The sequence below is a fragment of the Hyperoodon ampullatus genome (assembly GCF_949752795.1).
Source record: "Hyperoodon ampullatus genome assembly, chromosome: 10".
Lineage (NCBI taxonomy): Eukaryota > Metazoa > Chordata > Mammalia > Artiodactyla > Ziphiidae > Hyperoodon > Hyperoodon ampullatus.
Genome location: NC_136923.1, coordinates 50,675,970 through 50,690,658, shown reverse-complemented (window position 1 = coordinate 50,690,658; position 14,689 = coordinate 50,675,970). Strand labels below are relative to the sequence as shown.

The following is a 14,689-nucleotide window of genomic DNA, read 5'->3' as shown; positions in this document are numbered from 1 at the left end:
AGAACTTGAAAAAGAGTAGGTACATGTATATGTATAACTGAATCACTTGCTGTACACCTGAAACTAACACAACATTGTTAATCAACTATACTCCAATATAGAATAAAAAATTTTTCAATAAAAATAAAACAAAAAGGTCTTCAGTTTACCATAATTTAGAATTCCATATTCTCATTAAAGATGACAAATCACTTACTATTCCTTTAATCACTTATTAGTACTGGAATAAGTTAGGGCTGTAGAGTTGAAATTCATATGTCAGCCACACTTTTTATTATTAAAAATGCTGAGAATTTTAGAAGGAACATAACAAAAACAGATAGTAGAACTAAAAGCCATATCATTTCAAAGATAAACTTCATCACATGTTATTTTGTTACTTACATTCTTCCCAGTATCCACTGTACAGAATATTCTTCCTCTTTATGTTTTGCAGAAAGATAATTTATAAGGCATTATACTAAACATCACTTTGAGAAAATGGTTTAATAAAAGAACCTGTGTTCAGGAAAAAAAAAGGTCTTCAGTTTAAGGGCACATTTTAGAATCTTCTAAACAATCTTAACTATTCCTTATATGTGTTAACCTTTAATGACACAGAATAATGCTTTTTTTTGTTGTTGTTGTTTTGTGGTACACGGGCCTCTCACCGTTGCGGCCTCTCCCGTCGCGGAGCACAGGCTCCAGACACGCAGGCCCAGCGGCCATGGCTCACGGGCCCAGCCGGCACGTGGGATCCCCCCAGACCGGGGCACGAACCCGCATCCCCTGCACCGGCAGGCGGACTCCCAACCACTGCGCCACCAGGGAAGCCCGAATAATGCATTTTTAATGACATAAATCAATAATGTGGGCTAATAGTTTTTAAAGTTTCTTATACTCCATTCTTGCAACCTATGATGTCACTCAATCCATCTGTTAGTTTGAATTCACAGATACAGAAATTTTGCTCAGTGCATTTTCTCTCTGAGGCTCTGGTTAATATTCAGACCCCAGAACAGCCACAGTAAAGGGTGAGGGTGCTGGAGCTGCTTGGCTCTGGTTGTAGTGAAGAGTGGCTGGTGCCTAATGGACATGGGCTATAGCTTTTCTTGTCCACACTGGAGGGAAAGGGAGATGATTAGGGCTGGATTCCATCTTGGGAGCTTCTGCACACTGACCCAGTTACTTACATATTTGAGAAATCTACAGTCCACAAATCTCCCCACGATTCTACTCTTCTGTGTCATGTGAAGGCTGCTCAGTCAATATCATGACAGCCAAGCCCTCCTTGGTTCACCTCTTGGTCATATTAACAAGACTTCTGTGCGTATGGGAGGTACAGTGCAGCTCTTAAGCATTTCTAATAGGAATAAGCGAGTTCTTTTACTCACATTTGAGGGAAAAGATCGTTTCTGACCGTGACCCTTCAAAACACAGCTTTACGGATGTTGGAGAACCAGTACTTCAGAACCATCTGTGTGACCACAGACTCCTCCTTAAACTGCAGTCTCTTTAACCTCCATCCCAGTCATTTTAGTGTCGTAACTCCAGCTCAGTGAGACATTTCCACTTCATTAGTTTCTCAGGGAGATGGGAGTTTTCAGGCCCTGAGTTCCCAGCTTTATGGAACCATTTACCAATTCATCACCCTAGTGGCATGTGAGAAGCCGGAAAGAGAGAGCTCATTCTTAATCTCTCTTTTCCAGGAATCTGACACATCTGAAAAATATGCAGCAAATATTTCAATCAAATGTGGGAGGGGCATTAGTTAATCTCATGCTGCAGTGCTCACCTCAAATTCTTTAGTGATGGATTCTTTACACTAAGTAGTGGTTTCTCTCCTCTCCTCCATGTGGAATGATTTGTTGATTTGTGTCTCTCCGGTAGGTTCTGAGTCCTCCAGCAGTGCAGGCTCGTCAGGATCTCTGTCGCGTACCCATCCACCTCTCCAGAGCACACCGCTGGTCTCGGGCGTGGCAGCCACTTCTCCCGGCTGCGTGACCTACCCAGAGAATGGGATGGGAGGCCAGGTCGCTCACAGCAGCACCAGCTACATCATCCTTCCACTCGAAGCTGCCACAGGCATCCCACCCGGAAGCATCCTTCTTAACCCACATACAGGTTCGTTCATTACCTCTGCTTTGGCTGAGACATTAATATCAGAGGTTTATTCTTGTGTGTGAGCTTATAAATTTGCTAGCAAGTGTTCTGAAAATTCCTGGTGCATGGATTGTTGTGTAGGGTCTTGATTTAGGAAGAGCAGATCTATAGAGAGCTGGAATCTATATCTCTGTATCGCTATCAATATTGGTATGTAAATCAAAATACAGATACTTCCCAGAAATATCCACTTTTCTCTCTGTCCTCTCTTCCTTGAGCACGGTGTCTCTCACGTATTCCCAGGAGCTAAGATCAGAAACCACAGAGTGATGAATTGGGATGTACTAATTGAAAATTGATGTTTCTCAGACCAAATCCATGGTTAGCTTGTTGTTGTGTCAAAAGTATTTTTGCATCCAAGATATTTCAGGAACTTGAGATCTCGATCGGAGCACATAGCAGATTCTTCACTACAGAAATTGACTTCCCACCTTAGAACTCCCTGCAACTCCCACTGGGGAATAAGGAACAGCAGTGGCAAGAGAATACAGAGGGCAAGTTCTTATGTATTTTAGGGATTTTAGGATTAGACTGGTTTTGGTAGGGTTTGGAAAATTGGTAGCTTCATGACAATTGTTTCTTTCATGATGAATGGCCATTTTTTTACTTTTCTTAAATTGAGGTATAGTTTTACAATATTATATAAGTTACAGGTGTACAATATGGTGATTCACAATTTTTAAAGGTTATGCTCCATTTATACTTATTGTAAAATATTGGCTATATTCCCCGTGTTGTACAGTATATCCTTGTGGTTTGTTTTATACCTAACAGTTTGTACATCTTACGTTTTTTACTTTTTAAATTTCTCTTGTGGTCAGTTAACTTCCACACAAATTTCAGAGGACCCAGAGCTTTGGGCAAATAAACTGATGAACACCTGCTTCATGGGGGAAACTTCTCAACCAGAGGCAATTTTTCCACGCCTCCAAGGCCATTTGGCAATATCTGCAGATATTTTGATTATCATGACCTAGGGAGGAGGGGCTGCTACTGGCATCTAAGAAGGTAGAGACCAGAGATGCTACTAAACATCTTATAATGCACAGAACAGCCCCTGACACAGGAAGATTATCCAGCCCAATATGTTAGTCGTGCCAGGGCTGGTAAACCCTGGGTTAGAAGGCTTGATTTGACAAGTCACTTCTCTAGAAACCATTGAAAGAGATTGAAAAAAAAAAAAGAATTTTCTCAAAATATATCTGAGGTTTGGTTTAGATTACTTAAAAATGCAATGCTGGATGAGAGTCTCATAAAAGTGATCTGGCTCAATCTTCTCACATGTCTAGTGCTGCTAATAATTAGGAAATTCAGAGAAGCATGAGCATGACAGTAAAACAGTTACTTGAATAATTGCCACATTTTCATGAAAACATATGGCACATTCTTAAGGAATGGTGTTTGATTGAGACATTTTGAAAATGCCATAAGTTTGAGGGAAAAGGAGGCATAATCATTTTATTGAAAACCATTTGAAAGCTTTCAGATTAGATACTTCTAAGGAGAATATTAGATATCTGGATCAGTGTAAGCACTATAAAGGAAATGAAAGGAAAACCAGGATCATATTCATTACTCTGGGCACAGATCAAAGTATGATCTGACTCTGTCAGCTTTAATTCTTTCACTTTTAATTGAGATGGAAGGTTTGTAGACAAGAGTAGCCACTAAGCATAGTTTTGAGTGGTATGTTTTAACCAAAATTGCAGAGTATTTCGGGAAAGCTCAAAAGAGTATTTTTTAGGGTACAGCACAGGAATATGATTTGTAATGATAGCGTGGATGTGCATGTGTATGTGTATATTATCATCTATAATCTTGTTTATAGAAAAGGAAAGAATGTGCTCTTGGTGCCAAGTCCCAATTACAAATTGGAATGAGTAATTTGGAGCTGTTATTAAAATTTATCCTTGGCAAAAGGATCCTAACTAAAGAAAAGGATCCAGTAATACTGTTGAACAACAGAGTTTCCCTACACACATCTCTGATCTGACAAATGCTAGACATGAAACTATCCCTCGACCAGGAGGAAGATGTACTGTTCTATTCTGTGATTGAGTGGTGGGATGTAAGGTGAATTGTGATGTTTCTTTTTTCCCAGAATGTGTTTATTTTTGTCAATTAAAAATATGTGTGGGGGGACTTCCCTGGTGACGCAGTGGTTAAGAATCTGCCTGCCAATGCAGGGGACACGGGTTCAATCCCTGGTCCGGGAAGATCCCACATGCCGAGGAGCAACTAAGCCCGTGCGCCACAAGTACAGAAACCCGCGTGCATAGAGCCCGTGCACCACAGTAGGAGAAGCCACCACAATAAGAAGCCCACGCACTGCAACGAAGAGTAGCCCCCGCTCACTGCAACCAGAGAAAGCCTGCAGGCAGCAACAAAGACCCAATGCAGCCATAAATTAATTAATTAATTAATTTTTTAAAAAAATGAACAGGAGTTCCCTGGTGGTCCAGTGGTTAGGACTTAAGGCTTTCACTGCCGTGGCTCCAGGTTCAATCCCTTGTCAGGGATCTAAGATCCTGCAAATCATGTGGCATGACCAAAAAAACCACATATATATATATATATATATATGCCAGCACATATGAATGTACGTATACATCTATCACGTATCATATATATGTGTGTATATGTGTATCTGTGGTGAGTCGTGTGCATGTCTGTCTATCAGGCTATCTGATCACTTATTTGACTCTACTACTAAAACTGGAAATTTGTCTCCTTTGGGCTGGAACTCATCTTTCTCTGGCATTGCTGTGTCCCCCTAGAATCCACACCTCTTACCTTTTCCTAAATACCCTCTGCCAAATATGTGGTAGGAACACTTTTGTATAAGCAACCCAGAGCATATGACTACTTTGCTTCTTATGTGAATTGCCCTTGGATCCATTTCCCTGTTACCAGCACATTCATGAGCTTGTGGGGAGGAACCATACTTGGTTATATTTTTGGCCTCCCTAGAGTGGATAACAAAGGTCCTCAACAATTACATATATATATATACATATATATTTTTTGTTTTGTTTTGTTTTTTGTTTTGTTTTGGTATGCGGGCCTCTCACTGTTGTGGCCTCTCCCGCTGCAGAGCACAGGCTCCGGACGCGCAGGCTCAGCAGCCATGGCTCACGGGCCCAGCTGCTCCACGGCATGTGGGATCTTCCCGGACCGGGGCACGAACCCGTGTCCCCTGCATCAGCAGGTGGACTCTCAACCACTGGGCCACCAGGAAAGCCCTACATATTTTTGAAACAATATCTACTATTCATCGTATATGCTAATGTGGATAATAGAGCAGTTTTTCATCCAATGTCATATATTTGAGAATGTCCCTCATGTGTAAAACGATGATTGATAAAATATCTGTCTTAAGCAATAATAAGACAAGCAATGATTTGAAATACTAAGGTGCCTGCCAGTCATTTGTCTATTAAATGAAACAAAAATGAAACTTCCTTTGTTAGCACAATTGACCGGGCTCTTACTAGGAACTGAATATTTGGCAGCTGAAACCAACCCACCCACATACATTCTTGTGGTTCCCCAGATACAACCAGGACTTTTTATTTCTTCTGGCTTTAGACTCAGCTCTCATTTGGTCCATTTCTAACTCCAAACCTGCGTTGGCTGTTGTTTCTTTGCTTTGCAGGCATCTGGATGAGGGAGTCAGAGGCTCTTTCTCAAAGTTATCCCTGGACCACATCTTCATCCTTGCCAGGCAAGCCTGGGTTTGACTCTTGAGAATGATCTTCTTCCAACCGTCTTGGACTCAGCCTCCTTTTGGAAATTTCTAGCTGAAAGCTCATCTTTGGCTATTTTCTTTCAACTCAGTGCTATCCAGAGATGTCAACAGGTGTTGGCATCCCTCAAGTCCTCATTAGTGCCGTGTGTGTTGTTTTGCCATTTTGCTTTGCTTTCATCTGGCAGGAGTCCAGGAGCATGAGATGGAAGAACACGCCATCTGCAGGGACTTGACTTTGAGCCACCTTTGAGGGCTGGTCTCTTTCAAATGCTCCTGATGGGCTTCCATAACACTATGCTGTTTTTGTTTTTCACAAGACTTCTAGAATCGATTTATCCAAACTGCTTCCACCTTTCGATTAAATGCACCATGAAGTTTTTGTGTGCTGTCTAGAAACGTATCTTTGCAAGTCCTGAATCAGTCTTTGCTTATCCATAATCATCAGCTCCTTAATCATTTGATTGCTCACCTTCTAAGGACTAGGAAAGGAAAATATTTTTCCCATCATCCCCTCCCTTTCTTTTTAAATAATACCCTTCTGCCGGGTACATGGTAGCAGTGCTTTGGTATTGGAAACCAAGAGCATATGATTACTTTGCTTCTCGTGTGAACTGCCCTTGGATTCATTTCCTTATTGCCAGCACATTGGTAAGCTCTTTGTGAGGAGGAGTCCTACTTAGTTTCTCGTTTTTGTTTTGCATCCCTGGAATGGATAACAAAGCTTTAGTCACCATGCAGGGGCTCGATCATTATATATTAGTAACATAATGTCTGCTGCACATTACACACATTGATGTGAGTAGTGGAGACGTTTTTCACCTAAAGTTATGTATTTGAGGGCAACGGACGCTCTGCATTCAATCCTTTTCTCTGCCCTGGCTCAGCTCGCCACACTGGCTTACCTCTGTCACTACACTCTCTTTACCTGCTAACACCCATTCCAAGGCCTGCTGGACACGCTTCTGCAGTTCTGACATGAAAACCTCTGCTAAGCGGAATAGTCCTAGAGCCAGTGAGTCTTTCTCTTTTGATTTTCAGCCACTGTCATTCAAACTAATTGCCTGGATTCAGTCGTAATTGCATCTGGATTGGTAAACAAGGTAGAATACCAAGAAGCCACCGTAGCCTGACTTGAAAACCAATAGTCAGTCATCCCGGCCTTCTTAGAAAATTGTTTTTGGTCTCCTCCCTGGCATCCATCTGACTTCTTTCATTTTCCTCAGTTCTCTCCACCATTCCTTGGTGAGCATAAGAATCAACCTTTTATACTACCTTCTCTTTCTAGAAGAACCTGCCATCTCTCTCTACCCAAGTGATTTCTTAGTACTTTTCACATGCGGTTATTTAGAAATATTTCTTTCTTCTGGTCCACAGCACAATAATAATATTTTAAACAGAGGATCTAAAATTTATTGAAAATGGCATCTGAATATTTTGCTGTTATATTTTCACCCTAAATATGGTCAGTTTTTCACACTTCCTTAATTCTCACTGGGGTAAATCAAAAGTCACGGACATAGTAAAGAGCGTTTTCTTCTTAGTTTTCCATCCGTGTGTGTGTGTGTGTGTGTGTGTGTGTGTGTATGAGCTTAGAGTGAGGTTGACTTTGAAATGATTTTGTGTGAAGTTGCTGTGACAATTTTTTTTAAGTGTTAGGTACCTAAAATTTTCCTCTTCCCTATTAAGATACAAAAAAGGAGGAGACAAGTAAGGATTAGAACCCCAAATGGGCTACTAGATTTTTGTAAATTGACCTGTTTTTTCATCCTTTCCCAAATTGCTGGGTTTTGCAGGGAAAAAAAAAATGGGTTGCAGATTTTAAATTCAGAAGAGTTATTTTGGAAAAAAGAACAATAATTTAAAACAATAAAATATAGCTAAAATTAGGTAACAGTGATAGGAAAACAAGTGCTTATGAAGAACATTTAAAAAAAAAACAAAAACCTCTAAATTTAGTCATTGTTCTCTGACTAAAATTCTGGCACATTTGCTTTTCCATCACATCATGTTGTGATTGGTTATGAAACTGTTGTTAGAACTCCTGTGGTTCTGGCAGGTATGTTCATGAATATGCAGCATGTAAGGTTACTTGTTGTATACATACACACATACATATGTATATAAATATTTGGGAGGGTACTGAAAATTTGGGGAATGCTAAAGCTTTCATGTCAGTTCCTAACTGAGCTGCAATCAAGTCCACTGCTCTTTCGCTGTAAGCACTTTGCCCATCTTTTCCCCCATATTCTGATTCTTCTTTATTTACCAATCCTGGGGGTGATTCCACCTTGAAACATGGCTCCCACCTCTCCTAACTTCTCATGTGTTGATGAATAATTTTCAGTTACAATTGGATTTTTTTCATGGTACCTCGTTGTACCATGTACTCATTAAGCAAACTTGGATAATTCACTTAAGTTGTGTGGTATGATGGGAGGTGAATGGACCAGGGCCATTTCCTGGGTGTCTCACTGACTGTTTTGTGTATTTCTGGGCCCTCCAAACTTTGATTGTCTTGTCTCTAAAGTGGAATGAGATTGCACACCTGTAGGGCTCTTGGAAGAGAAGACCATGGATGTAAGGTGCCTGTCGCTGAGCCTTCCATATTGGAAATCCATTTCTTCTCTCCCTTACCTCCTTTCTCTCTCTTTCATTTGCTGCCCTTGTTCCTGTAATCTTCCTGGTGGGCCTTCATTTCCTCTTCTGAAACATAGGGAGATGATACCTACCTTCCTCAGAGGCCCAGTGAGGTTCCAGTGATATTGTTTTGTAAACCATAAAATACTCCTCAAATAGTAGGAACAATAACAGTGAACCAAGCCATTATCTCAGAAGGCAAAATAATGTATATTTGCTCTGCCATGACAAGATGATTCTGTGATGGGTTTATTATGCATCACCTTCAGAATCTCTGTCCCCTCCCCTGTGTACTCCTGCTTGCGTCTATTTAGAGAAGCGAGTGAATGCATGTGGTATATCCTGGTTGTATATATATTTGTGGAACTGATAATGATTCTAAGTGGGTGACCAGCCCAGTGGAAGCAAAACAAATATACTGGTAAATAATGTGTAACTGAATGTCGCCAGAGCCGTATAAACGGAAAGCAGCCCTTATATCTCAGTGTAAGTTATCTCGCTGGTAGCTGTGAGGTTCAGGGCAGCAAGACACAGGACTTGGTGAAGATTGCTTCTCCACAGGCCTTCTGCACTGGGTGCCACTATACAGATGCACTTAGCTTTGGCAAATTGCCTTGAAGGTGATGGATTCATTTGCGGCTTCTTTAAATTGCTGTGGGCTTACGCTGTTACCTCGCTTAGCCTGATGGGTCATAAACAGTCAAGTCTTCACACTGGCAAAGGCTCCAGTGTCCTGGACTTCCCCTGCCCCATTGCTTTAGGTTCCATTTTTGAGTATCTGTCAGAGTGGTTCTTTGTGCCAAAGGAGAGCTTGAGAAGTTTACCTTGACCAAGGTGCGATTCCACTGCAGGCCAGCCCTTCGTGAATCCCGATGGAACCCCCGCCATATACAACCCCCCCACCAGCCAGCAGCCCCTGCGAAGCACGATGGTGGCGCAGCCCCAGCAGCAGCCCCAGCAGCAGCCCTCCCCGCGGCCCCAGCAGCAGGCCCAGCCACCCCAGACGCAAATGGCAGGCCCACTGGTCACTCAGGTAAGAGCTGGTGGGAAGGCAGGGAGGGGAAGTGCTCGGAGATGCAGACTGCACCAGCCTCAGCAATGTGGTGCATCAGGAGGAGGCGATATTTTCCATGGGTGCCAGCCCCATCCACTCAACTCCATAATAAAACCTGGCAGCCTACAGCCCTTGGTTGCAGGTTGACAGGACTTCAGCTGGATCCTTAAGCTTAGGTAGAGATGAGGGCCCCGTCCAGTGACTTGCATGGTGAGGCATGGTACTTGGGGAAATGAATGACAAGTCTTGTCTTAGATCTAGATGCTGCTTTTATGTGTCAAGGAGTCTGTACTGTCTTGGGGACTGAACTCAAGCCCATCCAGGCCATTGTGTCACTTTGCTCACCCATTCCTAATGCAGATCAGGTGGCCTGGCTGCTCATTTGTCCCTTGGAGAGACATAGGGCTGTCCTCCTTTTCTAGGGCAACACATGGAAATGTTCAGAAACCTGAAGTGTTCCAGGCAGGTTGCCAGGGTGAACCTCTTTTTTTTTTTTTTTTTTTTTTTTTTTTTTGGCCACAGTGGGCAGCATGCAGGGATTTTTGGCTCCTGGGCCTGCAGTGGAAGCACAGAGTCTTAACCACTGGACGGCCAGGGAAGTCCCCTGAACCTCATTTTTTTTGTTTGTTTTTTCTTACTTTTTAGTACTTGGACTATATTTTTAGACCCAGGGATCTGACCACCAACAACAACATGAAAAGTATCACAATAACTTCTTTTTTTTTAATTGAATGAAAGATTCTTTAAGTTCTATAGTGCTTTACAATTTTCAAAAGTTTCACACACAGGACTTCATATCTGAGCAGCAAGCCTCCCTCAAGGCTGGCTGGTGCTGGTCTGCCTGCTTTGGCTTCCTGTTGGTGGCTGGTGCCCCTGTCTCAAGTGCACTGAACCAGGAGGACGTATGAGGGGGACGGTGGTGTGCTTCAGATGCGATTGCCTTCCGGTGGGATTTCAACCCCCAGTACTTCCCTGTTACCTGACCAGCTTTTTCTTTCCTCCAGTCTGTCCAGGGGCTGCAGCCTTCCTCCCAGTCAGTGCAATACCCAGCTGTGTCTTTTCCTTCCCAGCATCTCCTGCCCGTGTCTCCGACGCCGCAGTTCCCCATGGTACTGTATCATGTGGGGATGACTTTTCACCTGGGAGAGCACATTCACTGGTTTTACTACTTTCTTGTGCAGGGCAGGCTGACACTGGGTGGGTGCCCTGGGCTGACTGTAAGGGGGGAGGTGGTGTGTGAATGCCTCATTCTCCAAAATAATGCTTTCCTTTCTGTCATCTGTCCCATGTTTAGTGCCTCTGCAGTGGTACCCTTTTAAGAGTTTGCGAGCTAAGTGGGAATTGAATGTCCTCAGAGTTACATGTCAGGAACAGAGAGACACATGAACTTGGTGTGAGGGTTGGGAAATATCTTCAAAGTCAATATCCAGATGGTAACCGACATCACCCTGTGCTCCTGATACAGGTGTTCCCCTAGAATCCCAGTCCTCCAACGGCCTCTCATTTCTCCTCAATGTACTAGGTCCTTTTGGACAACAAGAGTGAGCATTGTCCCTGATCATCAGGCCAGGCCAGTGACTACATACTCCTTAACATGCAAATGAAACCCCACTGATGACACCACTTCTGGCTCGATTTTTGTGGCAGCCATGGGCAACACAAGTCCTTCTGCGTCCTCCAGAAGGCAGAGCCTATGGTTACTGCTGGTAGACCAGATGACCCTCCGGGACAGAGCCCCAAATCCTTCTTGTCTCAGTGCCATCCTGAGGATCCCAAGCCCTCAGTGAACACAATAATAATTTGTTTCCACTGAAAGAGGGAGATACGGGTCAAACTGTTTGCCATCTCTAATCCTCAAGATGATTAAAATCTGTCTTCTCTTGTTATGTTCTTTTGGTGTTCTGAACAGAGACTTCCTCTCGTTTATTTTTTCCAAATTGTTCTCCCTCCGTCTCCCATAAGGACAAGCCTGTGTCCTATGTCTGCCGCTCCCATTCCGCAGCCACTCTTGCTGACGCCCAGGTTTCTCTCCATGGCTTGCAGAGAGAGGATGTGACCACGCAGTTTGGCCAGATGAACCTGAGCCGGCAGTCCTCGGGGGAGACTCCCGAGCCCCCAGCCGGCCCTGTCTACACACCGTCCCTCCTGCCGCAGCCCACCCAGCAGCCAAGCTATGTCATCGCTTCCACAGGCCAGCAGCTCCCAACGGGGAGCTTCTCGGGCTCTGGCCCTCCCATCTCCCAGCAAGTCCTCCAGCCCCCTCCCTCGCCCCAGGGATTTGTGCAACAGCCTCCACCCACACAGGTAAGTGTGCTTTTTCTCACACCTGTGACCCAGAGCTGGTTGCTGGTGCATCTTGACCTCTGTTTCCATGTAGAACATCACCAGCTCAACTCATCTCGCTCTTCTGGTCCATACTGATATTCCCAGCCTACAGGACCCGGTCTGTCACAATCATCAGTTGTGTGAAGTCTTGGGGGCTCAGAAAGTAAGTTTAATGACACAGACCCGTGTCCCTGGTACCAGGGGAAGTGGCCCATTTTCCAGACTGCTGGTGCAGAGGCCATGGGAGAGCATTGCCCTCCAGCAGGATGTCAGCTCACTGGGGTGATTGCCCAGGGAGGGAAAGCCTCGGGGAAGGAAGGGGAAGGCCAGCTCCTGGGGGACTTTCATCTCTCTTGCTGCTGCTCTGGAAATGTGTTGTTTCCTTTCTTATCCATTCATAAGCATTTTCTGGAGCTTTTCTGGGGCTCCTCTCTGAATATAAAGGAGGAAGCTAAGCCCCATCCACTGTCCTCTCCACTCCCCTGGGGAGCGGGGCTCCTGCACATGCTCACAGGTAGCCATTAATCATATTTAATTGACTTGAGCATGTAAGACACCACAGATCACTGATTTTTACTGTCTTCTCAAAGACTGATGATGTGTTACTCTTCACCACCAAACATCTCTGGGGCTCTGCTGGGTATCCCTTGCAGAATATTGCAAGTGATTACTGTCAAGATGTAAAATGCACAGAAGCGTTTTCTGGTCCATTTTCAAGGCATGCATATCCCAAGCAAATTCCAGCCTAATTATGAAATATTGCATTGGATGAGCTGTTTAAAGTACAGAGTCACCTTCGTATCATTTGTGGTGTGGCACTGCCTTAACATCTTGAATAAATTATTTTCTTTTCCAGCCATGCAAAATCCCCCACCATGAAATGATTTTCACCCAGTTGTTCATTTTATTTTGAGTGATAATTAATAGTCCATCTTTAGTTGCTTTCTCTGGAATGTAGTAGTGTTGCTGGTAGGGTTTAAGGTGATGTTAAAAATAATTTCAAGTTACAGGAGAAAGGGCCTCATTGATATATTAATTATTTTACTAATAAATGTTTACTTTAATTATCAGGGAAAAATATTTTAACTCTTTTAGCCTAAATAGCATCTAAGTGTCACCCTTTTCTGATGTCGAAGAGAAGAGTTGGCAGAATATTTAATTGAAGACTTTTTTTAAAAAATGCCCTTCCTTGATTGAAGGAATTTCAATAATTAGTGCACTACAAGAGCAAAGACAACTCAGAGCTTTGGTGTGTCTGCAACAGAAATGCTTTCATTCCCTCTCCAACAGATTTAAAAATAGAAAGAGGGACGGAAGAAAAAAAGAAAGGGAAACAGATTCTCATGAGCAGTCTGGACATCTGTGAACTTCTTTGTAAAAGAACCACAGATAAAGGTATAGGATATAACCCACAGTGATTGTCAATTTAGTAAACATTTTAAAACTCAGTTACTCAATTATGTATAGTGTTGAACACTTGAGATACAGTCCATGGGCGTATATGGAAATACGTTATGTTTATGCAGAAAATGACCTATTTAATAACCTTAAAGATCAGTCTTGTCTGATTTGGGTGAATGCTTTCTGAACGCCCACTGGAAGGGTGAAGCAAAAATGTATGGACAAGGCAAAGAGGGAGAATAAAATAGCCATAAAATTCACAGTTCTCAAACCGGTGGCTCCTAATGTTATTCTAAGCAGATAATCCTTGCAGGCTGTGTACTGGCACACCTCTGCTTACACTTTAAAGAAGCTGATAGAAGAAAAGTCAGAGACCTGTAAATAAAAAAAGTAATCGATTAATAAGAAAACAGGGCTTCCCTGGTGGTGCAGTGGCTAAGAATCCACCTGCCAGTGCAGGGGACACGGGTTCGAGCCCTGGTCCGAGAAGATCCCACATGACGGGGAGCAACTAAGCCTGGGCACTGCAACTACTGAGCCTGCGCTCTAGAGCCTGTGAGCCACAACTACTGAAGCCCGCATGCCTAGAGCCCATGCTCAACAAGAGAAGCCACCGCAATGAGAAGCCCACGCACCACAAGGAAGAGTAGCCCCCGCTCGCCACAACTAGAGAAAGCCCACGTGCAGCAACGAAGACCTATCGCAGCCCAAAATAAATAAATAAATTTCTAAAAAGTAAGAAAACAGCCTTAATATAAATGACCCGAGGCAGGCAAGGAAGTCTTTCCAGGTCAGGAGACATTTGATTTGAATCTTATTGGAAGTAATTAGAGTATCTTCAATCATTCTTAGTCATTAGAAAGTGACAGAAGGTGACATGAACAATATTTTTAACATATGTCCCTTTTAAAACTGAACATCCATTTTTTGGGATACCAGCTATGTGCCAATCACTCTGAAAAGTGCTTTGCTGGGCCTCCCCATGTTTCATAATTTCATCCTCTGATTCTTTTAGGCTGGAGATCAGCAGATTTCATGACCTCCCTGTGTTTCCATTAGCAAAACAATTCAAGTTAATGATCATATTTAAAACTACTGTAAAAATGTGTTGTTGTTGTAGATGACTGTTTCATTCACTCTTGTTTCATTTAAAAAGCACAAAATTCAGCACCTTAAGACAATCACCATTGTATTGTTCACAGCCAGGTCGGCAATTTGAGCAGGACTTGGCAGCGATGGCTTGCCTCTGCACCACATGTGGCCTGACTGGGCCTGGAAGATCCCAGGTGGCCTGACTTATATGCTGCAGTGTTGGGGTCTTGGCTGGGCTGCCTCTGTTCTCCACACAGCCTCTTTCTCCAGCTGGGTAGCCTGGACTTATC

At 43.3% G+C, this 14,689-nt stretch overlaps 1 protein-coding gene across 20 annotated transcripts in view; it reads left to right on the top strand.

The window, feature by feature from the left end:
- The window catches only part of ARPP21 (cAMP regulated phosphoprotein 21), a gene marked incomplete at both ends in the record, with an annotated part of 117,030 nt that overhangs the window by 45,506 nt on the left and 56,835 nt on the right, over nt 1–14,689 (top strand). For 14 of the 20 annotated variants that reach the window (XM_079713117.1, XM_079713116.1, XM_079713120.1 and 11 more), the window contains 4 exons: nt 1,870–2,103; nt 9,379–9,560; nt 10,586–10,690; nt 11,625–11,885. In XM_079713117.1, the coding sequence (XP_079569243.1) occupies nt 1,870–2,103; nt 9,379–9,560; nt 10,586–10,690; nt 11,625–11,885 (782 nt within the window). Of the gene's footprint in view, nt 1–1,869; nt 2,104–9,378; nt 9,561–10,585; nt 10,703–11,603; nt 11,886–14,689 lie in introns of all 20 variants that reach the window. The other 6 variants (XM_079713121.1, XM_079713119.1, XM_079713118.1 and 3 more) reach the window with 3 other exon arrangements.